A 24,398-nucleotide genomic window follows, 5' to 3' on the forward strand; every position below is an offset into this window, starting at 1 on the left:
ATCTCAACAACACTCGCAGTCCCCACGCCTCCAGCTGAGTCACTGCCAGCCAAACTGGATAAGGAGTGAGCTGAGCTTTAGGAAGAACTGCTGCTGCTCCCCTGGCATTGCGGGCATGGCCTGACTCATGGGTGGTTCACACCTAGTGGGCCATGCGTCCCCAACACGCAAAGAAGTGGCCAGTCCCTGCGATAGGGAAATCCCAGGATGGATTATCCTGTTAGAATCTGCTCTCCAGTGAACTCCGCTGGCTTGACAGAGCGCTGGCCAGAGTGTGCTCCAGGAGTGGGGAGAACGCAAGCACCCTTGCATGGCATCCCTGCGGCTCCCCATCCAGAATGCCGTTCCCAGAGACATCGCTTCCCTTAGGGCTCTTCCCAGGTGCACAACAGCCAAGGAGAACTGTCTCTGTTCCCTCCACGGCTCCTTTGTGTGCACGTCGCCACCCTCACCGTGTGCTCTTGCTTTTCCTTCCCTTAGGAACTCAGGGCTTGTCTGACTGATTCTGCTGGAGTCCTGGCGTACTGGGTAGATTAGCAACGTCAGAAGAGACGCAGAGCTGCCTCGGCAGCATGCGGCTGGGGGCGGGGGGGGGGGCGGGGATACTGAGCTAAGGGTGTGCGGACCAGGATACAATGTGGCTATCCCCAAACAGGGGTCTGCCTTGCGATGGAGCCTGGAATGAGCCCAGTACCGACACATCTGAACCTTTAGCTTGGTCTGAGACATGGATTAAACACAGCTAGGGCCTTCTACCTGACCAGGTGGTATCAGGCCTCACTCAGCTGCACTGGGCCAGACTAGTTGCTGTGAAACCCCGAACCCTGTGTGTTTTATTAGACTCACATCCCTCCCCATGCCCAGTGACTGCTGGGCTCAGCTGTGGGCACGAGCCCATGGAACTTCGCCAGCAGAAACAGAGGAGCTGCAGAGCCTGATAACTCGGGCGCAAAATTCCAGCAGGTTTTTCTTTATTTCAAATACAACAAGGCCACCTATGTACAGCCCAAAGGAGCACCAGAGGCCGAAGGAGGGGTTCATCCAAGGGGAAGGCCATCAAGGCATCAAGAGGAGTTGGAGGGGGACGGAGTGGGCAACGGTGACCCCTTTCCTGGTGCAGCGGGACCTTAGCCAAGACGCCACGGGAATGCAGCGGTGCCGTTTACAGACTCCCCAGCTGCACATTCCCTGGGACCAGGGCTCAGCTTGTTGGGGTCCCTTCAAACGCTGCCTCCATCAAAGGGTGCACCTCACTCACAAGCTGAGCAGCGGAGTCTTGAATCCTGAGGCCCGACTGTCCCATCTGAAGCAAATTAAGAGTGAGCCTGTACCAGGGCAGCCGTGCACACTCCTGTCTTCCAGAGCAGCACTAGCTGGGGGGAGCGGGAGGCTTTAGAGAGGCCAGATGAAAAATCCTTTTTTACCTAAATGCATCCAAATGCCCCTGATTCACAGCTCCCGGAGCCCCACTGCCAGCAGCTTGTCCACGTTAGAGCAGTGAAGGCTGTGTCGCAGGTGACGGGGAGCAGGGCAGGAGCAGGAGGCTGGACTGCAGCAGTGTGGAAGCTGCGTGCAGTGTCCGGATGCAGCCCAGTGCCCCCAGGGAGGCTACAGCTCATGTCAAGTGGGGTGAATCGGGAGAGCTGAGGAGACGCTCACCTGACTCGGCGCAGTGAGGGGTGCAAAAGCCTCTGCTCTGTAGCATGCCACAGAGAGCTGCACACGCCCAAGTGCCTGGCTGTGCAGAGCATGGGTCCATTCCATCACCAACAGCCCTTAAGGAGCAGGGATCAGACCTGGAAAAGAGTCAAGCAAATCCCAAAGCACACAGGTTCCACTAGAGCCAGTAGGGCAGCAATCCACTGTCCTTCTGCCAGGGGCAGCCAGCATCCCTCAGTGACCACTGCAGAAGGGCACATGGCCAAATTGCCCCAGGCAGGTTTAGCTTGTTCCTTGTCTGTGCAGCTGGGGCGGGAGAGTTGAGTTCGGCTCAGACTGCCACAGTGGAGCCACAATCACACACAGGCAGGCAGGCGTGCTCACGCACACACAGGTGCACATCCCTGCCCCCATGCTTTGTGTGCTCTCATGCACTTTTGTGCTTTCTCCTTTGCTTTGGTTAATCTAAGCTACAAGTCATTCAGCTGAAGGCTTGGGAAAATCTAAACAAGGGGAGTGGCCTGTGGGGAGGGTTTGACTTGGCCACACCTCTTTTTAGGGAGGACACACCCACTTTTTATTACAGAGTCCCAGAGAAGGGAATGAGCCCCACAAATCACCTTTCCCTGTCTGTCTGCAGCAGGTGGGGAGGCCGGGCTGTAACCCACCCTGGCAAGGGCTAGGCATATCTGGTGTCTTTTCTGTTGACTGTGCCTTGTACCCCAGCTGAGGTGAACAGGCCGCGAGTGTCCCAGCAACGAGGCAAAGTGGCCCACGGATCCAGGAATGTCTCTCGAATGCTGAGCACTGATCACATCTCTTACTCTAATGCCAAACAGCGAGGTCAAGGCAAGGTCAGGCCCTGGTCAGCACCTATCAACTCTGCTGCCCCCTTCCCTCCCCATTCGCCTGCCTCCCACCTGCCGTCCCTCCGCAGGGATTTTGCAGAGGCAAGAGTGATGTTGAGCTAGCTAGGGGCCTTTTATCCACCTCATCAGGGACGCTGACATCAGAGGCAGGGAAAGACGAGCTCTTTGCACCTGGCAGAGCAACAAAAGGGCTTAAGGAGCCACAAAGTGGCATCGATTGTGTTGGGTTTCGAAGGGGACGGCTGCACTAACCCTTTCCCTTTCATCAGCCTGCGGGAAAGAAACCAAAACCTTCATGCCCAGCTTCCATATCATCCCAGGAGCCCTGAGGAAAATGGTTTCTGAGCAGCCCCCCGTCTCATCCTTAGCCCTCTCTCTGCGCAGCCCTTGTTGGGGTACAGGGGAGCTGGCTCTGCTATTTCAACCCCCAGCACCCCTCTTGCCCCATTGCAAGGACAGGCCGCCCCAAACACCTCACCCCCCTCGCCTTGTGCCAGAGGAGGAACCCCCCCCACCCCCCCGTACTTTCTCCCCACACTCAGTCCCACCCTGGGATCTCTGGCCATCCCCACCCGTCATGGTATTTCTGGTCTCACTTCCTGGCAGCCTGGGATTCAGAATAAGCAGGTGGGCTGGGTCTGATGGGCAGTTTTGACGCCCAGTGTGAGTTTTCCCCTCCATCTTCTCTATGACCCGCAGGGTGCAAACTGGGACTCCTTGGACCATCTCAAGAGAACAACAGCCTCTCTGGGGATTGGGACCAAAGGAAACGGACTCGCCCCGCTGCGTTTGCTGCCTCCTTTGCTCTCTTCAGCAGTGCCGGTGCCGGAGGTGAATACGCCCCCGGAATGTAGCACAGGGCAGGCAGCGAAGCCAGGGCAATGCTGTTCAGAGGCCCGATGAGTAAAATAAAGGGAACTGAAGGAAAGGGCTGGAATTGTGCCATCTCCCAACCCTCCGCAGCCCCATGGCCAGTGGGGAGCTGGAGCCGGCGGTTACATTTGGAAGCCGTTTTAGAACCGGTTGTTAACTCGCTTCCCTGCAGGGGGCGCTGAGGCTTTGCTGGGCTCTGGACCGGAAAGTGATGTGATTCCTCCTCCGGCTGCCGGGGGCGCTGCGCTGCGGGAGCCACGTGGGCTGTGGCCTGGCCCTGGCCACGAGCCCTGGAGCTGCGGCTGCTCCCCTGGCCCTGGGGCTCCCGCTGCTGCTGGGTGGGTCCCCGGCTGCTCCGAGCTGCTCTGCCCGTGAGCGCCCCCCACCCTGCCCGCAGCCAGCCCTGCACCCCCTGCCTGCAGCCAGCCTCTGCACCCCCTGCCTTGCCCGCAGCCAGCCCCTGCCCTGCCTGCAGCCCTCCAGCCAGCCCCGCACCCCCTGCCTCCAGCCACCCCGCACTCCCTGCCCTGCCTGCAGCCAGTCCCTGCCTCCAGCCACCCCCGCACCCCTTGCCCTGCCCACAGCCAGCCCCGCACCCCCTGCCTCCAGCTAGCCCTGCCCCACACCCCGTCTGCAGCTGGCCCCATGACCACTGGTGCCCTGCAGTTCCCAGGGCAGTAACCCTGCACACCTGCTTCAATGAGGGGGCAGGGAGCAGCTGGGACCCACACACGTGCACACCCTAGGGTGACCAGACAGCAAGTGTGAAAAATCAGGACGGGGGTGAGGGGTAATAGGAGCCTATATAAGAAAAAGACCCAAAACCGGGACTGTCCCTATAAAATTGGGACATCAGGTCACCCTAGCACACCCCCAGGGTGTGGCGGGGCCCCACACATGGGAAATGGAGCTCATTTCTAGCTCAGGCCCATCTTTTTAACAAAGAGCTTTTGGCAGGGTTAACACACACCCATATTTTCCCGGACAGGTCAGGCTTTTTGGTTCTTAAATCACCGTCTGGGAGGAATTTTTAAATATTAAAAATTCCTCCCGGGAAAATACGGACGTATGGTAACCCTCTGGGTACAAAAAATACATACTGGGGCACATCCCTTACATCAGAATGTTTTATAGGGAACGGGTTGTTAAGATTTTGGCAGCTCATCACTGCCCATGGCCTGCGTGCAATTCTGGGCATGCACAGAGCCCTTGGCACCAGCAAGGCTCAAAGCTCTTTACAAAGGCGGGGGGGGGGGGATGAGGGGGGTCAATATTACAGTCCACAGTTGTCAAATGGGGAAACCAAGGCACAAAGAGGGGCAGTGACTTGCCCAGGCCCAGACACCAGGCCAGTGGCCAAGACAGGCACGGAAGCCAGCTCTCCTGATGTGCCTCTCCATGTCCAATCCTCTGGACCCCAGCACTCCTGAGAAATCAACTGTACTTCCTGGAGGAGGAGAAAAGCCAGTGTATCCACTGAATGGGTGTTGGACTACGTCCAGACTGAGCACCCATTTATGGTCTTCAGCATGTCATAAATAGAGGATCCACCAGAGGGCACCATTGCACAGGATTTGGCACCCCGAAAACCGGCCTGACCCAGGGGCTGGAACCTTTGCTGCTCTGCGCCCTGTCCCCCCACAGCCCCGGTTGCAATGGGGCTCGGGCAGGGTCTTGGTTTCTTACCACTCCCTTGCTCTCATCCACGCGGGATGGACACTCTCACAGAAGCCAGAACCCCAGGGAATCAGGGACTTTGACTTTCCAGGGCATTTTTAACATTTGTGACAAACCTGGGACCTTTCCGCCACTTTTCACTCCCAGCGAGCGCCCTTCCCTGTTGCTTGGCTGCTTGTGAGTGACTCCAGACCTGGCCTCTCCCCTTAGGCCCCACTCTCTCTCGGCAAGGGCTTGCACACACTGCCCTGGGGGCGCTCCCAACCTCCCCCAGCAGGAGTCGCTGCCATGCTCCTCTGAGTGCAGGCTCTGGAGATGCTCACAGCAAGAGGGGGGCTGGCCTCTAGCTTCAGGAGGCACTGGCCGGGTGGGGGGGGGGGGCTCACAGCTGCTCCATCTACAAGCACAGGGATCTGGTCCAACATGCTTACCATTCGTTTCTCTTCGCCTCACCTTCCTCCGGGTCCGCAGACCCTGTGATTGCGGCCTGTGGCAGGATGACTCTAGTTGTCTCTCAAGCTCATCTATCCTCATTGCTTCCATTGTTTCCCCTGGTATCTTGTCCCGTGTGTTTGTTACTCCGTGCAAGGAAGAGCCCAGCTCAGATTCCCTCCACTCTAGTGTGGGTGATGGATCTGCTGGGGCTGCTTTCTCAAGGGCCTGGAGAATCCCAGAGGCTCTAGAGTCGGCAGGCCTGGCTTCTCCTTTGCCGCCCAGCACTCACCTTGTACCCCTCCTATGAGAGGGTGACTGGTAGATCGTACGCTGCATTCCAGAGAGACGCGAACTGTGTTCCCGCACAATGTCGCACTCCCTATCCCTGAGGTGAAAGCTGCCACACTGGTCACTTGTGATCATTAGGTAGAAGCAGGAGTTAACCCAGCTGAAATAAAACTGATCAAGAGTCTTGTCTGTCCACATTGCCAGTTGGCAGCTTTCTTCACATCCCCAGCTCTGTTGAACAGCTGCCAGGTTCCACCTGAGAGATGGCTCAGTGGCAAATTAAATTAATCCTATACAAAGTTTTCCAAGAACTTTGGGGACCCCTTGGGACAAAAAGTGGGGTATAAATTGAAGTGTTAATTAGGGTTATTATTACTTCCAACAATAAGTCATTTCCAGCGGCCTGTCCCATTTAGCACATAGTCCCTTGCTGGGTTTCTTGCTCCCTGACTAATTATCTCACACTTCTCTTCATTGCCTGCTTGGCACCTGCAGGCCCATCAGCCAGAGCCTCACTCTGCCTTGGCTTGTCCCTCATTTATTCAGTCTCCAGGTTTTGTAACACCTGCCCCTGCAGAGAGATAGTGTGAAATCCAGAGCTGTATGCATAGAACAGCTAAGGGCTCAAAACACACACACACACACCCCGGCCCTCCTCCCACACCTACTCTCCCCAACTACCAAGGCATCCCCTGACACCTGCCCTGCCTCTGAGTCCGTGGGCTTGTCTGGAGCAGGGAAATTGGCATGGGGTCAGCACAGATGGAGTGACACTGGGGCCAACCCCTAATGCAGACACACTGCATCAGTACAAAACAGGGCTGGGCCTGGTGTCACTTACCCTGGTAACTTCCCACTCTTACATGCCTGCAGCACACCCACACTTGGCAGTTGCGCTGGGGTCGTTCCGTTGGTGCAAAATGTATCTCCAGCATAGACAGGGCCTTAGCAGACTTGAGACATGGGTGTGTTTGCCTTTTTTTTTTTTTTCCATGTAATTGACCACTCATCCCCCCCTGCAGCTTTCTTAATCAGGAGAGACAAACACCATCCCAACGGCAAATTCTCCCCCTGAATTCCTGGTATGCCAGCTGGGCCATGGAGCAGCAACGACAGGAGCTAAGAACCACGCAGAGAAAGGGGGGCCAGGAGGATCTCTAAATCCTTAAGACCTACCCCATTGTTTCTCTCACGCACACCCCCTAAAGGAGCTAGGGCTGTTCAATCCATCAGTGCTACAAGAGGCAGTAGCTGGCCAATGAAGTGGCAACCTGCAGGGGATTCCAGTCAAACGAGTGTCCCGGCTCCCTGTGGCCCAGGTCCTGAGCCTGCCCTGCGGATGAGGGGTTAACCAGGGCAGGCTCCACCAGGGAAGTGCTGATGATTCATATTCCATGCAGCTAACTTGGGGAGGGGGACACTATGTCCCACCTCATGGCCAGCTGGATGGTCTGTGAGTGGCTGAATGGGGAGGTCTTCTGGGGGGTGTGGCTCTGACGGGCCAGGTTAGCAGCTGGTGCTCAGAGTCAGCCCAGGCCCCACTCACAGTCACTAGCATCGCCAACTTCCAGCCACAGGATCCACGCTCCGGGGCACCTGTCTGCGCAGTGTGCCAAACCCCCCCCCCGAGCAGCACCCGTTGGAATGCCAGGTGAGGCCCCATACGCCATGGGGGTGTAGCTAAGGGGAATGGCACTAACCCTCCTATTCTTCCCTGACTTGTGCAGGAGCTTGGCAGAGCTTCAGGGGCCCCTTGGATTGCGCTTTCCCTCCTGACCAGCCACCCCAGGCACGGCCCTGCAAATCCAGCACAACCCCCGGCTCACACCATGGCACTGAATACCGACACACTGCAGCAGCTAGCTTAGAGCCCAGGAGGCCGCCTGCAAGTCAGGCCGTTCCTGGAAGCTCAGAAGAGACAGTCACACTGCTGGGACGGGTTTCAGAGTAACAGCCGTGTTAGTCTGTATTCGCAAAAAGAAAAGGAGGACTTGTGGCACCTTAGAGACTAACCAATTTATTAGAGCATGAGCTTTCGTGAGCTACAGCTCACTTCATCAGATGCATATCGTGGAACGTTCTCCCTTCTGTTTGGCTGAGTGGGGGGGGGGGTGAGGGAGTCCACCCAGCTCTCCAGGGCTCTTGAATTAAGCCAACCCCAGAGTGGAGAAGGGGCTTCCAGGGCAAACTCCCCACAGGAATGAATGGGATGGGTGGGGGGAGCATGCCCTCCTTCACACACACCAGGGAAAAGGACACAGTCCCAGGAGCCACCCCGGACCTGGGAACAGCGACTTGCCTGCACACTGACACCTGGGCACAGGGATCGGTCCATACACATGCGCCCAGGGAATAGGGTCTCCCCCATCCAATGGAGTCAAAGGCTCTCTCCTATACCCCTGTGCACTGAGTACAGTATCCTTGCACATGGAGGTGATGGGCCATGGCTCTCTCCTGCACTGAAGCCACGGGGGTCGGGTTCTCCCTAGACCCAGCTGCCCACGGGGCCTCCTTGGTTACGCCTCCTCGGTTCGGAACGTCACACGGACCCCGAGGAAAGTCCGTTCCATGCTAATGCTCAGTGAGTAAATCAACCCTGCTGGGGCCTCTGGTGCCCCGGAAGGCTTGGGTGGGGTGAGTCAGCCCCGCCGGATACAAGAGGCCAGCACCAGTCAGGGCTGCAGTGCCCTTTGCCTGTCTAGTGCCCTTTAAGGCATCCCTGCAGCTGGGGCTGGAATTGCAAAAACCCTTCTGATGCAATTTCCTCCTTCTGAGCCTGTCTATTTACAACTCTGCTTATGAGGTTTTGCAACAACATGCACTGGAAATGCAGGCAGGCCTGGCGTTTCCAAAGAGAGAGCAGCACCCTGCATCCCTCATTCCTCAATCCCTGCGAGGTCACTGCTGGATTGGCCCTTCACAAGCTCCTCCTGCTTCAGCAAAGAGGCCAAGCAACTCCCCCTTCAGCTCTGCGGTCACAGCAAAGGCGAGGAGCCTGCCTTCCAAACGGGGCTGAACCGCTGACTCAAGGGATGACCTCGAACAAGTCACTTTTAACCGCCTTGTGCTTCAGTCAACCCAGCTGGAAAACTGGGTAAGGCCTCGACCTCATTGCAGACCAGATGCTGCTTCTGAGCTGGGGCGTTTGGATGAAAAGAAAACTCATTGCCCTTTTCTGGGCCCCTGGGAGCCAAGGGTGGGGGCTATTGCGCTTCTGTCCCTGGCCCTTGGCTGCACAGTCCCATTCAGCCACCCACCTTCCTCCCGGGGAGCATGCTATTCTTAGAGCGCTTCAAAGTGGCCGAGAGGGCTCCAGCCTGCAGAGGAAACAACTTGTTTTACACTCGTGCTTCAAGCTGAGATCAGAGCCTCCTTGTGCTAGGTGACAGTCCCTGCCCCAAAGAGCGGACTGTGGAAACAGGCAGCCAGAGAATGGGAGAAAGGAGAATACACAATCAGCAACGGGGGAACTTGGGCACAGAGGGATTAAGTGACTTGCCCAAAATCACACAGGGAGTCTGCACAAGACCCAGACCTCCCCAGGCCAGTGCCACCACACAAGTAGCCTGCAACCTTCTAACCATACACCCACACTTGTCTAGTGACTCCCCTCCAAGGATCTCAAAGCACCTCACAAAGAGCAAGACATTCTGTCTTGTACCACCAGTGGGTGGCTGGTCAGATCATTGTTCCTACTTTCTAGCTAGAGAAACAGAGGAGGTGATGTTACTTCCCCAGTCACACCAGAAATCAGTGACAGAAGTCGCAACAGAACTCAGGTGTCCTGCCTCACAGCCCTATGCCCTCACCTCTTGATCTACCTGCTTCACACTTAGCTGTCACCTCCTTGGTTCTGGCTCTTGGCTAGTTACTGTACCCTATGCCTGAGGGCCCTCCTTTTGTAGTCCCATACATGCCAGTATCACAATTCTCATAGACCTACAGGCCAGATCATACACCCAGGAAGACAAATCACTGTAGAAAAAGAAGTATGAGATCAGATTCTTTCCTGCTGGGACCCCCAATTCAATGGGTCATGGAAGTTTTCTAACTAACATGCTAAAGCAGGTAAGAACCAGCCCAGGCTAAGGGGAGCTGCTCTGTATGTTCTCAGCTCGGTGTGGCTGGTAAGTGGTTAAGCTATTTACTTTCCAAGCAGCAGTTGAAAAGAGGGAGTTTTGTGTGTAACGTCTCTCTGTGTCTCCCTCCCTGGGTCTCTTGTGCAATGTTGCTCTGTTCCCAGGGCTGAGATGCAGCTGTGGGGGTGGGACGTTAGCTCCACAAGGCAGCCGTGTGTGCTAGGGAGGGGGGCTGAGTGTTTGTCTAATAGATCTGTGCCAAAGGCAGGCCGCCTGCCTGGGAAGGGCCTGCAGCCTCAGACAGAGAGGCGCCTGTGTACACCTGGGGAAGTTCAGGTTAAATAACTGCACATTCCTTAGCACACAGCTGATTGAAACATTAACAAACAGGCAGGCTGAGCCAGGCTCCAGATGGGCTGGGAGTGAGCCAAAAGGGAAAGAAGAACAGAGCAACTCAGAAGAGGGAGCAGCACTGAGAACACCGGGCTCCTCTACGAGTGAGTGTGTGTGTGTGGGTCCCTGTTAAATGGCAGAAACCTCGAAGCAAAACTTTTACCCCCCACCCAGAGCCAAGCCAGCACCCCAAGCACAGGGGCTAGCTCCCCTCCCCAGGGCTCCCAGCACCTGCGCTGGGCAGAAGGGTTGGCACCTCTGCTTTCCTTTAAATTGGGGAGGGGGGGCACGAAGGTATGGTTTAAAACCCTAAAACCCAATAGAAGCAGGGTGGAAGACGTTTATGACAGTTTTGAGGGAGGGGAGGATTAGCCTCTGCAGAATACAATGGATGTGTGGCTGTTAGGGGATTTAATTTGTGTACATTAGCCCTGGTGTATCCCAGACTCCCATTTAAACCTAGTAGATACTGGAAGGGGGCAGGTTATCAGTTAACACAGACACAAGCTTGGATACAGGAGATTACAAAGCTTCAGCTAAACTGCCAAAGAGGAAGGACAGTGAATAGATGGACTAAAGTGTCCTCTTCCCCCGCCCCGTGATAGGCTGTAACCAGGCTTCCAGGCTGTAACCAGGCTTTGATTTCATTGGTAAATGTCACTGTGCATACACAGGATATTTCCATTAATAATCAGAATTTATAAGTGTCAAATGTGTGAACTCCTGGTTGATTTAAGGCTGTTTACTTCAGAGAGGGTGATGTGGTTTTAAAGTTATGACCTGTTAGCTTTTTTAATCTCAACAGCTGTCATTCTAGTTAACACCTCTGGTGTCCCCTGTCCCATTTCCCAAAATTGTGAAACTTTAAGCTGATCGGTTAAAACACACATGCTTATACCTCTGATAAAGTATAAAGTGAGTTCTGTCCAACCCAGCTGGAACAGTCACCCAAACTGGCTGAGTCACCGCTTTTGCCAGGGAGCCAGGCCACACTCCCACAGGCAATGACCCAGAAGGTTGCTACTGGCCCAACAGGTCATTACAGGACAGACATCAGCACTTTACCTAGGGAGCAACATGTTTGTTCATGGCACTCTAGTCAACCCTCGCCAGCATAATTTCACTCCACCACAGCTGGACTTTCATGACCAGACTAACCCAGGCTGTAGTTGCTCAGGCTTTCGGATTGGACTGTAAGCCAAGGCTAACACAAATGCAGGCATGGCCTTTATGAAGTAATTCATTAACTAACCAGTTTGCACCCCCTGCCCTACAATTTACTAGTTCTGGTCACAGAGCCAAGTCCAGCAAAGCACCATTTAAAGCCATGTTTAGAAGGGCCCCATTGACTGGCAGGGGCAGAGGGGAGCCAGGGCACAGGAACGACAAAAGGAGACAGTTCTCCATAAACAATCAGCATTTGTTTAATAACAAAAACTCCAACTATTGTAGAACAATATTCTCGGTAGCATCATTGTAATATACAATACAGGGAATATTCTCAGCAATCTGAGAAGGATACAGGTTTAGGTTGTTTTTTATAAAGTTAAGAGTCTCCCATACAGAAAAGTCTCAAGAGTCTCTGATGTCGCAGCAGCAGGTGTAGAGCCAGGGCTGTTGCAAAGAGCCCCAGTCCTGGTTCCTGTTCCTCCTTCCAGGATCCCAGAAGGCCCCACTCGCAGGCGAACAGGAAGGCTCAGCGCAGACTCCGCATCCTCATCTCCTTCAAGAGGCTTGCCACAGCTCTCCCTTCAGACTACTCCTGTGGAGCTAGGGAGTGGGGGGGGGACATCAGCCAGACCTCCCCCTTATGGGGGACAGGAGAGAGCTGCCGCTCTTCAGCCCTAGGAGTGCGCCATGCTCCCAGGCAGGCTCTCAGTGGCAGAGGATCCTGTCGCCGGCACTCACACAGGCAGCCTGCTGGAACAGAGAGGAAAGCAAAGGGTAAATCACAAGTGGGGCCATGGTCCTGCTCAGTCTCCAGGTCACAGGGCAGCACCTGATAGCAGGCTTCCCTCCTCTCCATCTCATGCCTTCGGAAAAAAGCCACATTGGCTAACACCTTAATGCTGCATAGGGACCTAGCCTGACCCACAGGGATGGCAGCTGGTGGGTCACTCCAATCCTCCTACAACCAGACCAGGCCAAGCAAGGCATTTTACAGTCACAGCCTTCTAGATACAGAGACGCTTCCCAAGCCTTCTCCTCACCCTCGTTAGCCTTTCCTGGGTTAGGAGGCTTGAGGGGCTAGCTGCCCAGGGACCCCCCCCCCCCGGCCTGGGAGGCTGATCAAGGGAACCCATACCACCGAAGTAGGGCAGCTCCGTGCCCAAGCACGGCTCTGGGGAAGCCCACAGCAGGCTGGTCAGGCCACTCAAACGGGAAAGGAAGGCATGGCCAGACACAGAGAAGCAGGGCACCCGGGGGGGGGGGGGAGAGGCAGGTAGGAGGCCCTGGAGCCCAGCACGAGTGGCGGGGCCGGGGGCACGGAAAAGCCCCGGTCAGACGGCAGGAGCGGGCAGAAGGGGCGCGCAGGAAGGGGGAGAGGGGCCCCGCAGCAGGCGGGGGGTGTCCCAGCCGTCTCACCTCGGCGGCGCCGCCGGGCTCCCCGTCGGGGCCGCCCCCCAGGGGCTGGCCGCGGGCCGGCGGGTGCTGGAGCTCCAGCTGCAGGTCCCAGATGTAGTCGATGACGTGCTGCAGGATCTCCACCTTGGAGACGCGGCGGTGGCGGGGCAGGGTGGGCACCAGCGCCTGCAGCCGCGAGTAGCAGCCCTTCATGTCGTAGAGCAGCGAGGCCGCGGCCGCCGCCTGCTCCGGCAGCGGCAGCCCCCGCGGGGAGCCGCCGGCGGCCCGCGACAGCGACACGCTCTGCTCCGACAGGCAGCGCACGGCCTCGCCCGCGCCCCCGCCCAGCCGCACCCGCTTCAGGGCGCAGCTAGGCCCGGGGGAGCCGGCGGCGGCGGCGCTGGCGACCTTCATGCTGGGCTGGGAGCGGGAGGGGAACCCGGCGGCGGCAGGACCCTGCGAGGAGCACTGGCCCGCAGCGGGCCGCGCCGGCGACTTATAGACGGCAGGGCCCGGGGGGGGCGGAGCCAGCTCCCTGCCCAAGCAGCCAATCCGAGAGGCCCTCCTTGAGGGGGCGCGGTTTGCAGCCCCGCCCCCTGCCGCCCGTCTCCGTGCAGCGCGCGCGCGCGCGCGGGGGCCGCTTTAAAGGGACAGTGACGCGTCGAGACACGTGGGGTTGGGGCGGGAGCGTTTCGCGCGTGCAGGTGGAGGCCGCTCCAGGGCATTTGGCCGGGAAAGGGGGAGGATTAAAGGAATGTGACAGGCACTTGGGGAATAGCTTTTTAATGACTCTTCCGACACCGCCCCCCAACTTGTGGGCAGAGCCCCCTCCCCCGCGCCGACAAGTCCAGCTGCCCAACAGGATCCACCCGGGGGGCAGAGAGCAGAACCCCCCCCCCCACCCCGCATGCAACAGGCGGACAGCACTGCGGGGCTGGCGGGGGGCATAGTCTGCAGCCTAAGGAAGGCCGGACCGAGTCAGACCAGGGGCCCAGCTGGTGACCCTCCGGCCAGGGAGATGGGGGCAGCTCTGCTGGGGAGCGAGCGGTCGTTAATGAGCGATTCGCTGATTGGGCGCGCAGCGCGTAGGAAACTAGGCCGTGCCCAGGGCTTTGCTGCACCCCCTCAGGTGTGTCGCGGGGCCGCGCGGAGACTCACACCTGGCCCCGGCATTGCGAGCTCGCCTCCTCCCCGCGCTGAGGCGGGGTTCCCGGCCATCGCCCGGCGCCCTGGGGCGGCCGGGGCCGTTTGCTCCTGGCGCCCAAACGCGGGGCCCGCACGACGGGCGCGGCAGCAAACGCGGGGCTTGTGTGAAAGCCGGCGGGAGGGGCAGGCGGAGCGCGGGCCCCGGGGAGCTCGGCAGCTGGCGGGTGCGGGGTCCCCCAGCGCGCCGGAGCTCGCGCAGCGCCCGCCTCCCGCGCTCGCCTTGCGGGGACTGTCTGCAAACCCCCCCCCGCCCCCGCTTCGTGTCTCCCCCGGCCGCGGCGCTTTGCAGCCCGCCCATCGCCGATCTTCCCGGCGTCTCCCCCGTTCCCACCGCCCCAGCCGCCGCCCGCCCGGGCTCCGCAGCCGCCGCCCCCCTCCGCAGGCTGGGTCTGTGTCTCAACAAGCCGCTCAGACCGTTAGACGCCAGGGCTGTGATGTCACCCATTCATAAAACCCTGAGGGCTGTCAGCCTGGCGCCTCGCGGGCGGGGCCCATGGAGACCACAAGCCGCGAGCCGCCGCCGCCCCCCCCGTCACCTGCCGCCGGGGCAGAGCCTGAGAGCGGCCCCGGCCCGACGGTCATTGATCACCTGGCAGGCCGGGAGGGGAGATTACCGCCCCCGCCCCCTCCCCCTCGCACCGCCTCCCCCCCCCGCCCCGTGCATCCCCCCGCCCCACGCTGGTGGAGGGGGGGGGGGCTCCTGCCCTCGCCCTCCCCAGGCCTTCCACCAGCTCATGGCGCTGGCCCCGGCAGCCCCTCCTCCGGCTTGGATGGGGGGCGGCGGGGGGCTTGTTCACTAATACAAGTAAATCAATATTTCTGTACATATGCAAAATGGAGGAAGGGGTCAGGAGCCCGCCTGGGTTGGTTCCCTGCACTTCGGTCACCGGTGTTCACAGCACTTTCCAGCCACCCCTCTGTTCAGTCTGATGACAGGATAGGAAGCAGAGACCATTAGTCCTGCTTGACCGATGGGGAAACTGAGGCACAGAGCCATTAAGGGACTTGTTCAGAATTGGCAGGGCCAGGAACACAACTCACATCTCCTGACTCCCAGGCTAGTGCATTATTCAAAGACCACCGTCCTTTTTATCCTGTTATTTGTTAGAGCTGTATTTTATTTGCAGCTAAACAATAGTCTAGCTTCTGTAGGTTTTTATATGACATTCATCCCATAGCATCTGAGCACCTGGCAGGAGCACACTAATCTGTCTTGTCATGACTGTCCTGTGGCCAGGGTCAGAAGTGTGTGACGTGGGGCATCGTGTTTTGGATTTATTTCTTCTTTTTTTTAATGTCTACACATATATCTGACCTGGGCCCAGGGTAGGTGCACCTATGTATGTCTGTTTATGTGAGAGAAGGCAGGTCAAAACCACGTGCCTTGTACTTGAGGTAGAAGGGGGTGAAATTTGGGATGGGCTCATAGACTTTAAGGTAAGAAGGAACCATCCTGATCACCTAGTCTGACCTCCTGCACATCACAGCACCTCACCCACGCACTCTGGCAACAGGCCCAGAACCTCTGGCTGAGTTTCTGAAGGCCTCAAATCTTGATTTAAAGATTTCCAAGTTACAGAGAATCCCCCATTTACTCTCTTCCCAACCCAAGTATGATGATCAACTAGACCCTGAGCATGCAGTTGAGACCTACCAGCGAGACACGTGGGAAAGGTCCTTAGTTCCTGGGGAGTTCATTCCACTGCGTTGGGCCAGCCCCCAAGGAATCTCTGTCTCCTGCACAGAAGAGTTTTACTCTTAGTGTAATGAGTCCCACTGCACCAGAGGAGAAAAACTGGCCAGCACTGTCTACATCTTTCAGAGTAACAGCCGTGTTAGTCTGTATTCGCAAAAAGAAAAGGAGTAGTTGTGGCACCTTAGAGACTAACCAATTTATTTGAGCATGAGCTTTCGTGAGCTACAGCTCACTTCATCGGATGCATGCCGTGGAAACTGCAGCAGACTTTATTTATACACAGAGAATATGAAAAAATACCTCCTCCCACCCCACTGTCCTGCTGGTAATAGCTTATCTAAAGTGATCATCAGGTGGGCCATTTCCAGCACAAATCTACATCTTGACGCTTTAGGCTCTTTTATTGACACTGGCCCCAGGTCATTGAGTGCCTTGACAGAAGGGCTGAGACATGGGTCCCCATGGGGTTCTATTCCTATGGTATCTGGCTACACATTGGGAGAGCAAATATGCCAAACAAAAGCCACTGATGTCAGATTTTCTAGGGCCCCCAGCCCTGTCTCTACCATTACACCCCCCACCTCCCACTTTTTCTCGCATACATTTGGGCTTGCACAAAATCTTGACTGTGCATAAGTTGCACGTATATCCCTACATCAGCTGGTCAGACACCGGGTGCCTGTCCCATCGGCTTGTAAAAACTGCCAAGAGGGGCCGGGGGCTGTGTTGCACGATTGGGTGCTTAGGGTTCACCCTGCAAAAAAGAGGCATTTTGGATTCCCAGTTGTTTAGACTGATAGAAGCTGTTTCTCGCTGCACATGCCTTCCTGGGGTTGTCTTTACTAGACACACACAGCATTGCCAAGGCTGTTCCTCCTACACAAGGCTCTTTCGTGGGTCAAATTTTGATGCTACAAATTTTATCTTTTACATTTTTATGGCCTGACATGGAACATGACTCAGGAGACATTGCTCCTGTTTATTTTTTGTAGGAGGGGGATTTTCATGTTATTTATTTATTTTGCAGTTGTAGATGATTCAGTGTTTTCATCTCCCTCGACTCCCCCAGCGACCTCTGGGCTAACTTCTCTGCAAGATGCGTCAGGATGAGGAGACAAGAGCCTGCGACTGGAGGCAGAGCTAACTTTAGGCATAGGCAGTGCAAACCACTTCATGGGGCCCTGGCTGTGTGGAACCCCTGGCCACTTGCTGGCAGTTAGACTGGAAAGGAGTGGCCTGCTTCCCAGGTGGCTTGATCTCTTCTTTGGACAGCAGAGCCAGAGAAGGCTCATGACTCACCCCCCACTGCAGTAGTTTGGGGTGCTGGAGGGGGTCACTATCAGGATTACTGCAGCACCTGCTCTGGTTAAGGATCTGCCAACATTTCCATGATTGCTCCTTGTTTTTGGAGGTTTGTAACTTGGCTGGACTTTGCCGGGATTGAGACTTGGCGTCAGTGGAAGGAGCCTTGGACCCAGTTAGGGTGCTAACCCTCCAGGATTGGCCTGGAGTCTCCAGGAATTAAAGATTATGTCATGTGATCAAGTCTCCAGGAATATGTCCAACCAAAATTGGCAACCCTAGACCCCGTACAGCAATGCTAGGAAAGCTCTGATCCTTTCTGTCCATGTCAGGTTCAAAGCCCCTCACCCCGCGGAAACCCCGACAGGGTCAGTCTGCTGGAAAATCTGCTCCTTTTCCACGGGGGGCACGCATGGAAACCGTCACAAGAATAGAATTCACAAGAAAGGAAACTGCCCCACCTAAAGACCGGTGAGGCTGAAACTGAAACGCATGCAGAGCCGTGGCTGCTCCTTCAGCCTTGTATCAGGCCCGCCATCGGTTCCTGTCTGTCTGTCCCGGAGAAGCTCTTCTGAGCCATCCAGCAGCGATTCGTGTCCACCCTGCAGAGTCCCGGGATGGCAGACAGTGGAGAGGGCATGGTCCAGCTCACTCTGCCAGGGTGGGACTCTTCATGACTGTGGGTCCGATTCTCCCCACCTGGCACCAGGTCTAGGGGCCAAGAACTGTATGGAACAGCAACGTTTCACCATAACGACTCCACACACCTCAGGGCAGTGGGAAACAGGTCCCATACATAGAGCTGTGAGTGAGGGGCTGCCAATCAGTACGGGGCCGGGGTGGGGGGGGCACCACAGTGGATAGAGCTCAGCCCTAGGAGGCTGTTCCTGACGTAAACCCTCAGTTCTATCTGGCTTGGCCTTGCCTACAGACAAGTCGTGCCTATGGAAATCAGATTAGAAACCAACCTGGGTAAATCAGGGCAACTGCTGTTTATAGACAAGGCCTGCATTTCACTCCGTCACCCCGGTGCTTCCCCAAGCAATTCCTTACTCTTTGAACTCAGCGGGTGCTGCACTTTGCAGGCCCAACAGCAAAGACGATGGTCCCATCTTGCACTGCGTGTCCAGCCCCACTGAAACACTCACATCCCACTTCCCCGCAAACAGCCCCACTAGACCCAAGTGCCCTGTAAGGGCCAGTGCAGCATCGCTCTGGGAAGAGCCAAAGCAGGCATGCGAAGCACAGGCTCAGGTGAAGCAGCAGCAAGCAAGAAGTCTGATCAGCACCCAGCGGGGACGTGTCTGCCCCCCAGTCTACGTATCATAAAGATATTCAGCGTCTGTCTCAGCATCTCCTGACAGGACACTGACATGTGACATTGGCCACTCACAGATGTTGCCCACATGTGTGGACGCTGACATGCTGGCACATCTGCCCCGCACCTGCCACCAATACAACCATCCCTGGAGGGGAGAGGGCGTCTGCATCCTGCCTCTAACCTTACCCTGCGGCAGTCAGATCACTGCTGACGGGGCAGGGAACCAGGGTGGCAACAGATGAGGGGTCTCGTTCTGCAGCTCCAGCAGCCAGATGCCTTTTGTCGCACAACCCTGCAAACATCAGGCTGGTTTATGAGGACATCCATCATCCCACGAGAACGGCAATCATGCAGCCTCTTCGCATTCCCCCAGACACACGGCTAGTCTGAGCAGCAAGAACAGAACAGGGCAGCCAGGGCACAGAAGCTGAGGGTAGCAGTTGAGGGTTCTCATGATTCCTGTTCTGGGCTCCGTGGACCATAGGAGCCTCTTGCGGGTTCCCTTGACCCATGAAAGACAATAGACCGGGCTGGAAAGAGGCCAGTGGAAGGCTGCGGCAGAGTGGAGCAGGCAGCATGGCCTGGTGGTCAGAGCAGCTAGCTGGGAGTCAGGATGGCTGCGTGCTCGTTCTGCTGCTGCCACTGATTGGCTGCATGACCACAGGCCAGTCAGTTAATCTCTCTGCATCTCCCTTTCCCCCTCTGTCTAACGGGGAGGATGAGCGAGCGAGTGGGGGAGGGGCAGCGCTTGCCAGGTGCTTTGGGTGCACTGGGCGGAAGGTGCTATAGTCAAGAAAAAACCTGAATCACTGTTTATATTGCAGCAGCCTGGTGTGCACGGCCCTGGACAAACACAGACCAAAAGACAGGCCCTGCCCCAAGAGCTTCCACTCGAAGCATTCATTACTGTCCCAGGATCCCAGCCGTGACGGCCTCCTGCCTGCCTACACGCCTGTCCTGCACACACACTGTACAGACCCACGTAAGCAGTGACAACGGGAACGGGAAGGCTCCCATCCATGGTGCAGGACACAGACTACGCAGACGTAGCTAAACCTACACAAGAGCCAAGCAGAGCCCCCATACATGATCCTGCTCCTGCAGGAGTGAAAGCACAGGAGCCCTCTGCAGGAATGGGTGGCAGGGGATGGGTCACTTGTTCTGTTCATTCCCTCTGGGGCAACCGGCACTGGCCACTGTCGGCAGACAGAATACTGGGCTATATGGGCCTTTGGTCTGACCCAGTGTGGCCGTTCTTTGAGACATGGTGATGCCAAGGGGATGGTCAATGAATGCTGGGGACCACCTCAAGGGCGTGGCAAGGGCTTCCTGCCAGCCAGGCCAACACTCCTGGATGCTGCAAGGGTTACAAAGCCTCTGACACATCAGTGGAGACGGTGGTTGCCTTGAAGTAGAAGCATGGCCAGGCACATGGGCTGCCCCTCCAGGAAGCTGTCAGGCCTGGCCTATGCTAACTGCAGAGCTGCCATATCTCACCTTTAGTTAAACCGGAGCAACAATGCATGCGGACAAGCCCCAGGCGGGGTGGTGGAGTAGGTATGGTCCAGGAGTGGGCATCGGAACTCTTAGGTTTGCTACGGACTTGCTGCGTGACCTTAGACAGGTCATTTAACCGTGTTGTGCCTCACTTTCCCCAATTGCAAAATGGGGCTATTGATATATTTACCCACCACGAGGTGCACTGATCAGTAATGTCTGTACAGGGCAGTCAGCGTCTCCCTGCCCCCTGGGAAGGGGCTCCAGAAACGCAGAGTAGGATCAGTATTCTCAACTCCCCAGCCCCGAGCGAGGTTTTCCATTTCCCAGGCAGCTTGAACCCACTGAGCTCGTACAATCCATCCAGGGCTCCTGCAAAAAGCTCCTGGCTCTTTCACGAGTCTCCCTCTTTCACTCTTTTCAAAAGCGGCTTAGATAAGGATCTGTGCCCCATCCTGCCAAAAAGAGACTCAATGAAAACTGGGGGTGGAGGGTGGGGCGTAAAGAAAAAGTCACTCCAATCTGCAGCCTCCGTCCCCCATTGTGCACACACACACACACACACACACACGAGTGTGAATATAATATTTCGGCCTCTCCCCCTCCTGCTCCAATTCCCCCTTGAATGTGTGGCCTGTAAACCAGATGAACCAGAGCCCAGCTGTGCAGCGGTATTGTTGGCTCCAGCAGGAAGTATTGATAGCCTCTGCAGGGGAACAAAGCCTGAAGAGGTTAGAATAGGGAGCCCCAGACAGAGCGGCTCCAGCCCAGCTCTCGCCCACAATCCAGCACTGATCTCCCATTGTTCTCCCGCTGCCCTCCGCTGGCTAAGTGGTGACCTGGACTGGACAGGCTGCCAAGACAACAGGATGTGAAAGTTAAAGGTGTTATCGCGGGAAGGCGCCTTCACACCCAAACTCTGGGGCTAGGAAATGGCTCCTTGCCTTGGCAGTGGTCAGCATGGGGCTCCTTCCAGCTGCGGCAGGGGGTGCGATCGCACTGCCTGAGTGGGTCAGTGGCAGTCACCCTGGGGTGGCCCCCAGCCCTGCCATTCCTTCACTAACCCCCATCCTCGGGTCGGGTGGCTGGGGATTAGAAAACACTCTGGCGTGTGTGGGACGCTCACTCCCACAAGTCATCCAGCAGGAATCTGCCTTCCTTGCCCCAGGCCTGACAGCGACTCCAGCTGCCAACCCTCCCGCAATGCAGCCCCCGGGGTCGATCCGGCCGGCGAGTGCCGCGTGTTGACGGGGGCTGTGGCTGCTTCCACGGCTGTTGGGGTACCAAATTCAATTGTCTTGTGAGATGAGTGACTGCTCAGCTGGAGTGCACCCCCACCGTGACACACCCCGCCGTGTGCCAACCCCCAGGGCGGGTGGGAGCCTCCCCTGAGGGAGCGGCCGGCCACCCTCTCCTTGCAGCAGTTCCGATGGCAGGTCCCATCGAACACAATAACGGTCTGAGCAATGGCCCCAGCAGCCCGGAGTGCTTCCCCCAGCCCTCCGTGAGCAGGTGCCCCGGAGCACAGCTGGGCACTCGCTGGGACTCTGGTGTCCATATGGGCTGTAATCAGGGGGTGCCCACCTCCCCAGCCCACCATGTACCTGGCCCCCCCAGACACAGCTCAGGATGTGCGTACCTCTGCACCACCTCCCACGCACACGTCACTGTGCCTCAGAACCACACACCCACCTTTGCACCCCCTTGTATTTCACTCGCATGGCTTTGCACACGTCCCCGTGCCTCACACCAGAGACAGCCATTCCTTGGCATGGCTCTCTCATCCTGCCCGGCCCATTTCCTGCACACACCGCTGTGAGCACCAAGCCCCCTGGTCCATACACACAGGGTTTGCTGGTGAGAGGCGCTGACGGGATGCGAGCAGCCTGGCCCAGCCCGCCGCCTCCCTCCAGAAAGGCTCTGCTCACTGAGCCAGAAAATGATCTGGTTTAAAATGACTCAACTCTGCAGAGCTCAGTTTGGGAAGGGACAAAAAGGTACTTAAGGGCTAATTACTGAGCGCACTAAATCCATCTCCCCTTTCTTCTCCCGGCCGCCCCGTGCAGGGACATCTGGACACAGGAGGTTTGGGATTAATCTGGCTGCTCTCACAACTGAAAGGTGCCCTGGCTCCTCTCCCCCGGGCTGCCTCCCCGATGGCTTCCTAGCACAGCCTACAGCCCGTGACAGCTGTGTGTGCCGCGGCCTCCTCTCATCTCCGGCCCACTGGCTGATAGGGATCGGCCGGCCCGGAGCAGGTGTGCAAGTGAAGGGCAGCAGAGCAGGCCGGGGGTGTGTGTGTGTGGTGTTGCGCCCTCCCCACTCCACAGGGCCTGTGGGAAAACCAGCAGCGTGTCTGAGAGCTGGGGGTGGGGGGGGAGAAAGTGTGCAGGCGTTTCCTTTGCAGCCGGGTTTACCCAGCCCTGCAGAAGGGCTGCCTCCAGCCTGGATTCCCTGCAAGGCCGGTCCCAGGCACCTGCTGTAGAGGTGGGGCAGGGCAGGGGGCAGGAGCTGTGGGTCACAGCAGCAGGGCACTGCCCGGCCGATTGCTGCCTGCCAGGTGCCCGCCAGGGTGGGCTGCCTCACTTGGGCGGCAGGTCAAGGACTCAGATGGGGAGAAAAGCAGAAATACATCTGAGCAGGGCAGAGTGTGGGGAGGGGGCAGGGTCCATGGGGGAGGATGGTTGGCAGAGACAGGCTCCCATTTAGCTTTAACTCACCCCCTGGCTCCCAGGGTGTGTGGAAGCCCCTGGTTGGAAGTGGAGACTAAAGTGGATGTAGTTTTCACAGTCTTGCAGTTGGGCCCTGTTGTCTCAGGCCAGCCCTGACCTGGGGCTGGGATGGAGGACACACTCAGGGGCAACGGTGGCAGGGAACAGGCACAATTCCACCCACCCACACAACAGCACCGTCTCGGTCCTGGAGCAGCTGTGCCCAGCCGTCTCTCAGCTTGGCTGCAGCAGTGCGTTCTGCATCTCCCAAGCACCAAGCATGGTCCCTTTGGGCCCCTTCCAAATGCAATGAAGTACCTGGTGCCTGGGCTCCTGCCACTGAGCTGGGCAAGTCCCTCTTTCAAGCCTGGGCCGCCCAGTCCAGCCCAGCCCCCTGGAGTGTCTTGATGGCTTGTTAGTGAATCTGGATTAGCCAGCTGGCCAAACTACCTAGGTCCCTATATCCCACCCCACCCTCCCTTCTCAGTCTCTCTTACTGTGCAGAAGCAGCAAAGGAACAGAAAATACCCCCTAGGCCAGAGGTGGGCAAATTACAGCCCGTGGGCCACATCCAGCCCGTGGGACCGTCCTACCCGGCCCCTGAGCTCCCGGCCGGGGAGATTAGCCCCCAGCCCCTCCCATGCTGTTCCTCCTTGCCCGCAGCCTCAGATAGCCACACCCTAGCGCTCTGGCCCTCGCTCCTGCTGGGCAGCGCAGGTGGTGTGGCGGGCTCTGGCTGGGCAGCGGGGCTGTGAGCATGGTAAAGGGGGGGGAGCGGGGGTTGGATAAGGAGTAGGAGATCTTGGGGGGCAGTCAGGGGACAGAGAGCGGGGGGTTGGATGGGGGTGGGGTCCTGGGGAGCCTGTCAAGGGGTGGGGGTGTGGATAGAGGTCATGGGGGGCAGTCAGGGGACAAGGAGCAGGGGGGTTGGATGGGTTGGGGGTTCTGAGGGGGGCGGGAAGTAGGAAGGGCGGATAGGGGGAGGGGGCCAGGCTGTTTGGGGAGGAACAGCCTTCTCTACCCGGCCCTCCGTACAGTTTCGCAACCCCAATGTGGCCCTCGGGCCAAAAAGTTTGCCCACCCCTGCCCTAGGCAGTGCTGCACAGGCTGTTTGCAAGCAGGGCTGGGGAAATCCCCCTACTCCTGGCTGGGTGTGCACAGCTCCTGGGCTGGGCTGGGCTGGCTGGGGAGGATGCAGGGACCCTGGCTATTGTCCTGCTGCAAAGTCTCTTGCTGAACCCTAGCAGCTCCGGCCAGGCCTGCCCCACACGGCACAGCACACCAAACCCATCTGCTGCAGCCTCCAGCCGAGCCCGGCTGTGGCTCCTTTCAGCTGTCTGTCTTCTCTCCCTCGCTCACACCCCCGGATTCCCAGGGCGGGTACTGCCGGCAGGGCGGCCCCTCCATTCACACGGCCCAGATGCACGCCTTGTGGGTGCCCTGTTCCCACACAGGCCCTCAAAGCAGCTAATTAGCCCCCATCTGCCAGCAGCAGCCCCAGCAGCCCACCACCAATGGCAAGTGAGGGGCTATTGAGGAGCAGGGCATTGTGTGCAGGAATGCCTTTCACTGCCTGAGCGCGGCTCGGGGAGCAGGGCGGGCCGTGCAGCCAGGACGGAGGAACAATGCCAAAGGGCCTGACTCCGCACACTGTCCCTCCAGCCCTGCTTAGTTCTGTAGCCAGGCTCATGGCACATATTAGCCTCATGTCAAAGCTCAGGACTCTAGGGCCAAAGGGTTAAGTCGTAGCCAGTTCCCTACTAGGAATAATTGGCCTGGCCCAAACCCAGCTCACCTCCCTGTACTGCCCCCAGAAGCCCACTTGGC

At 57.6% G+C, this 24,398-nt stretch overlaps 1 protein-coding gene across 2 annotated transcripts; it reads right to left on the reverse strand.

The window, feature by feature from the left end:
- Window positions 1-11,672: 11,672 nt before the first annotated feature.
- Window positions 11,673-13,323, reverse strand: ID1 (inhibitor of DNA binding 1). 2 transcript variants are annotated; one of them, XM_084646033.1, is made up of 2 exons: window positions 12,860-13,323; window positions 11,673-12,190 (listed from the first exon to the last, which is right to left on the reverse strand). In XM_084646033.1, exons 1-2 carry the CDS (start codon window positions 13,250-13,252, stop codon window positions 12,149-12,151), a joined length of 435 nt encoding a protein of 144 aa, XP_084502159.1. In that variant the 5' UTR covers window positions 13,253-13,323; the 3' UTR covers window positions 11,673-12,148. The 2 variants fall into 2 exon arrangements, with proteins under 2 accessions (XP_084502159.1, XP_084502158.1); XM_084646032.1 differs by having other exon boundaries at window positions 11,673-12,193.
- Between the last annotated feature and the right edge of the window lie 11,075 nt (window positions 13,324-24,398).

This window comes from Lepidochelys olivacea (assembly GCF_965140295.1).
Source record: "Lepidochelys olivacea isolate rLepOli2 genome assembly, chromosome: 13".
In the NCBI taxonomy this organism is placed as follows: domain Eukaryota; kingdom Metazoa; phylum Chordata; order Testudines; family Cheloniidae; genus Lepidochelys; species Lepidochelys olivacea.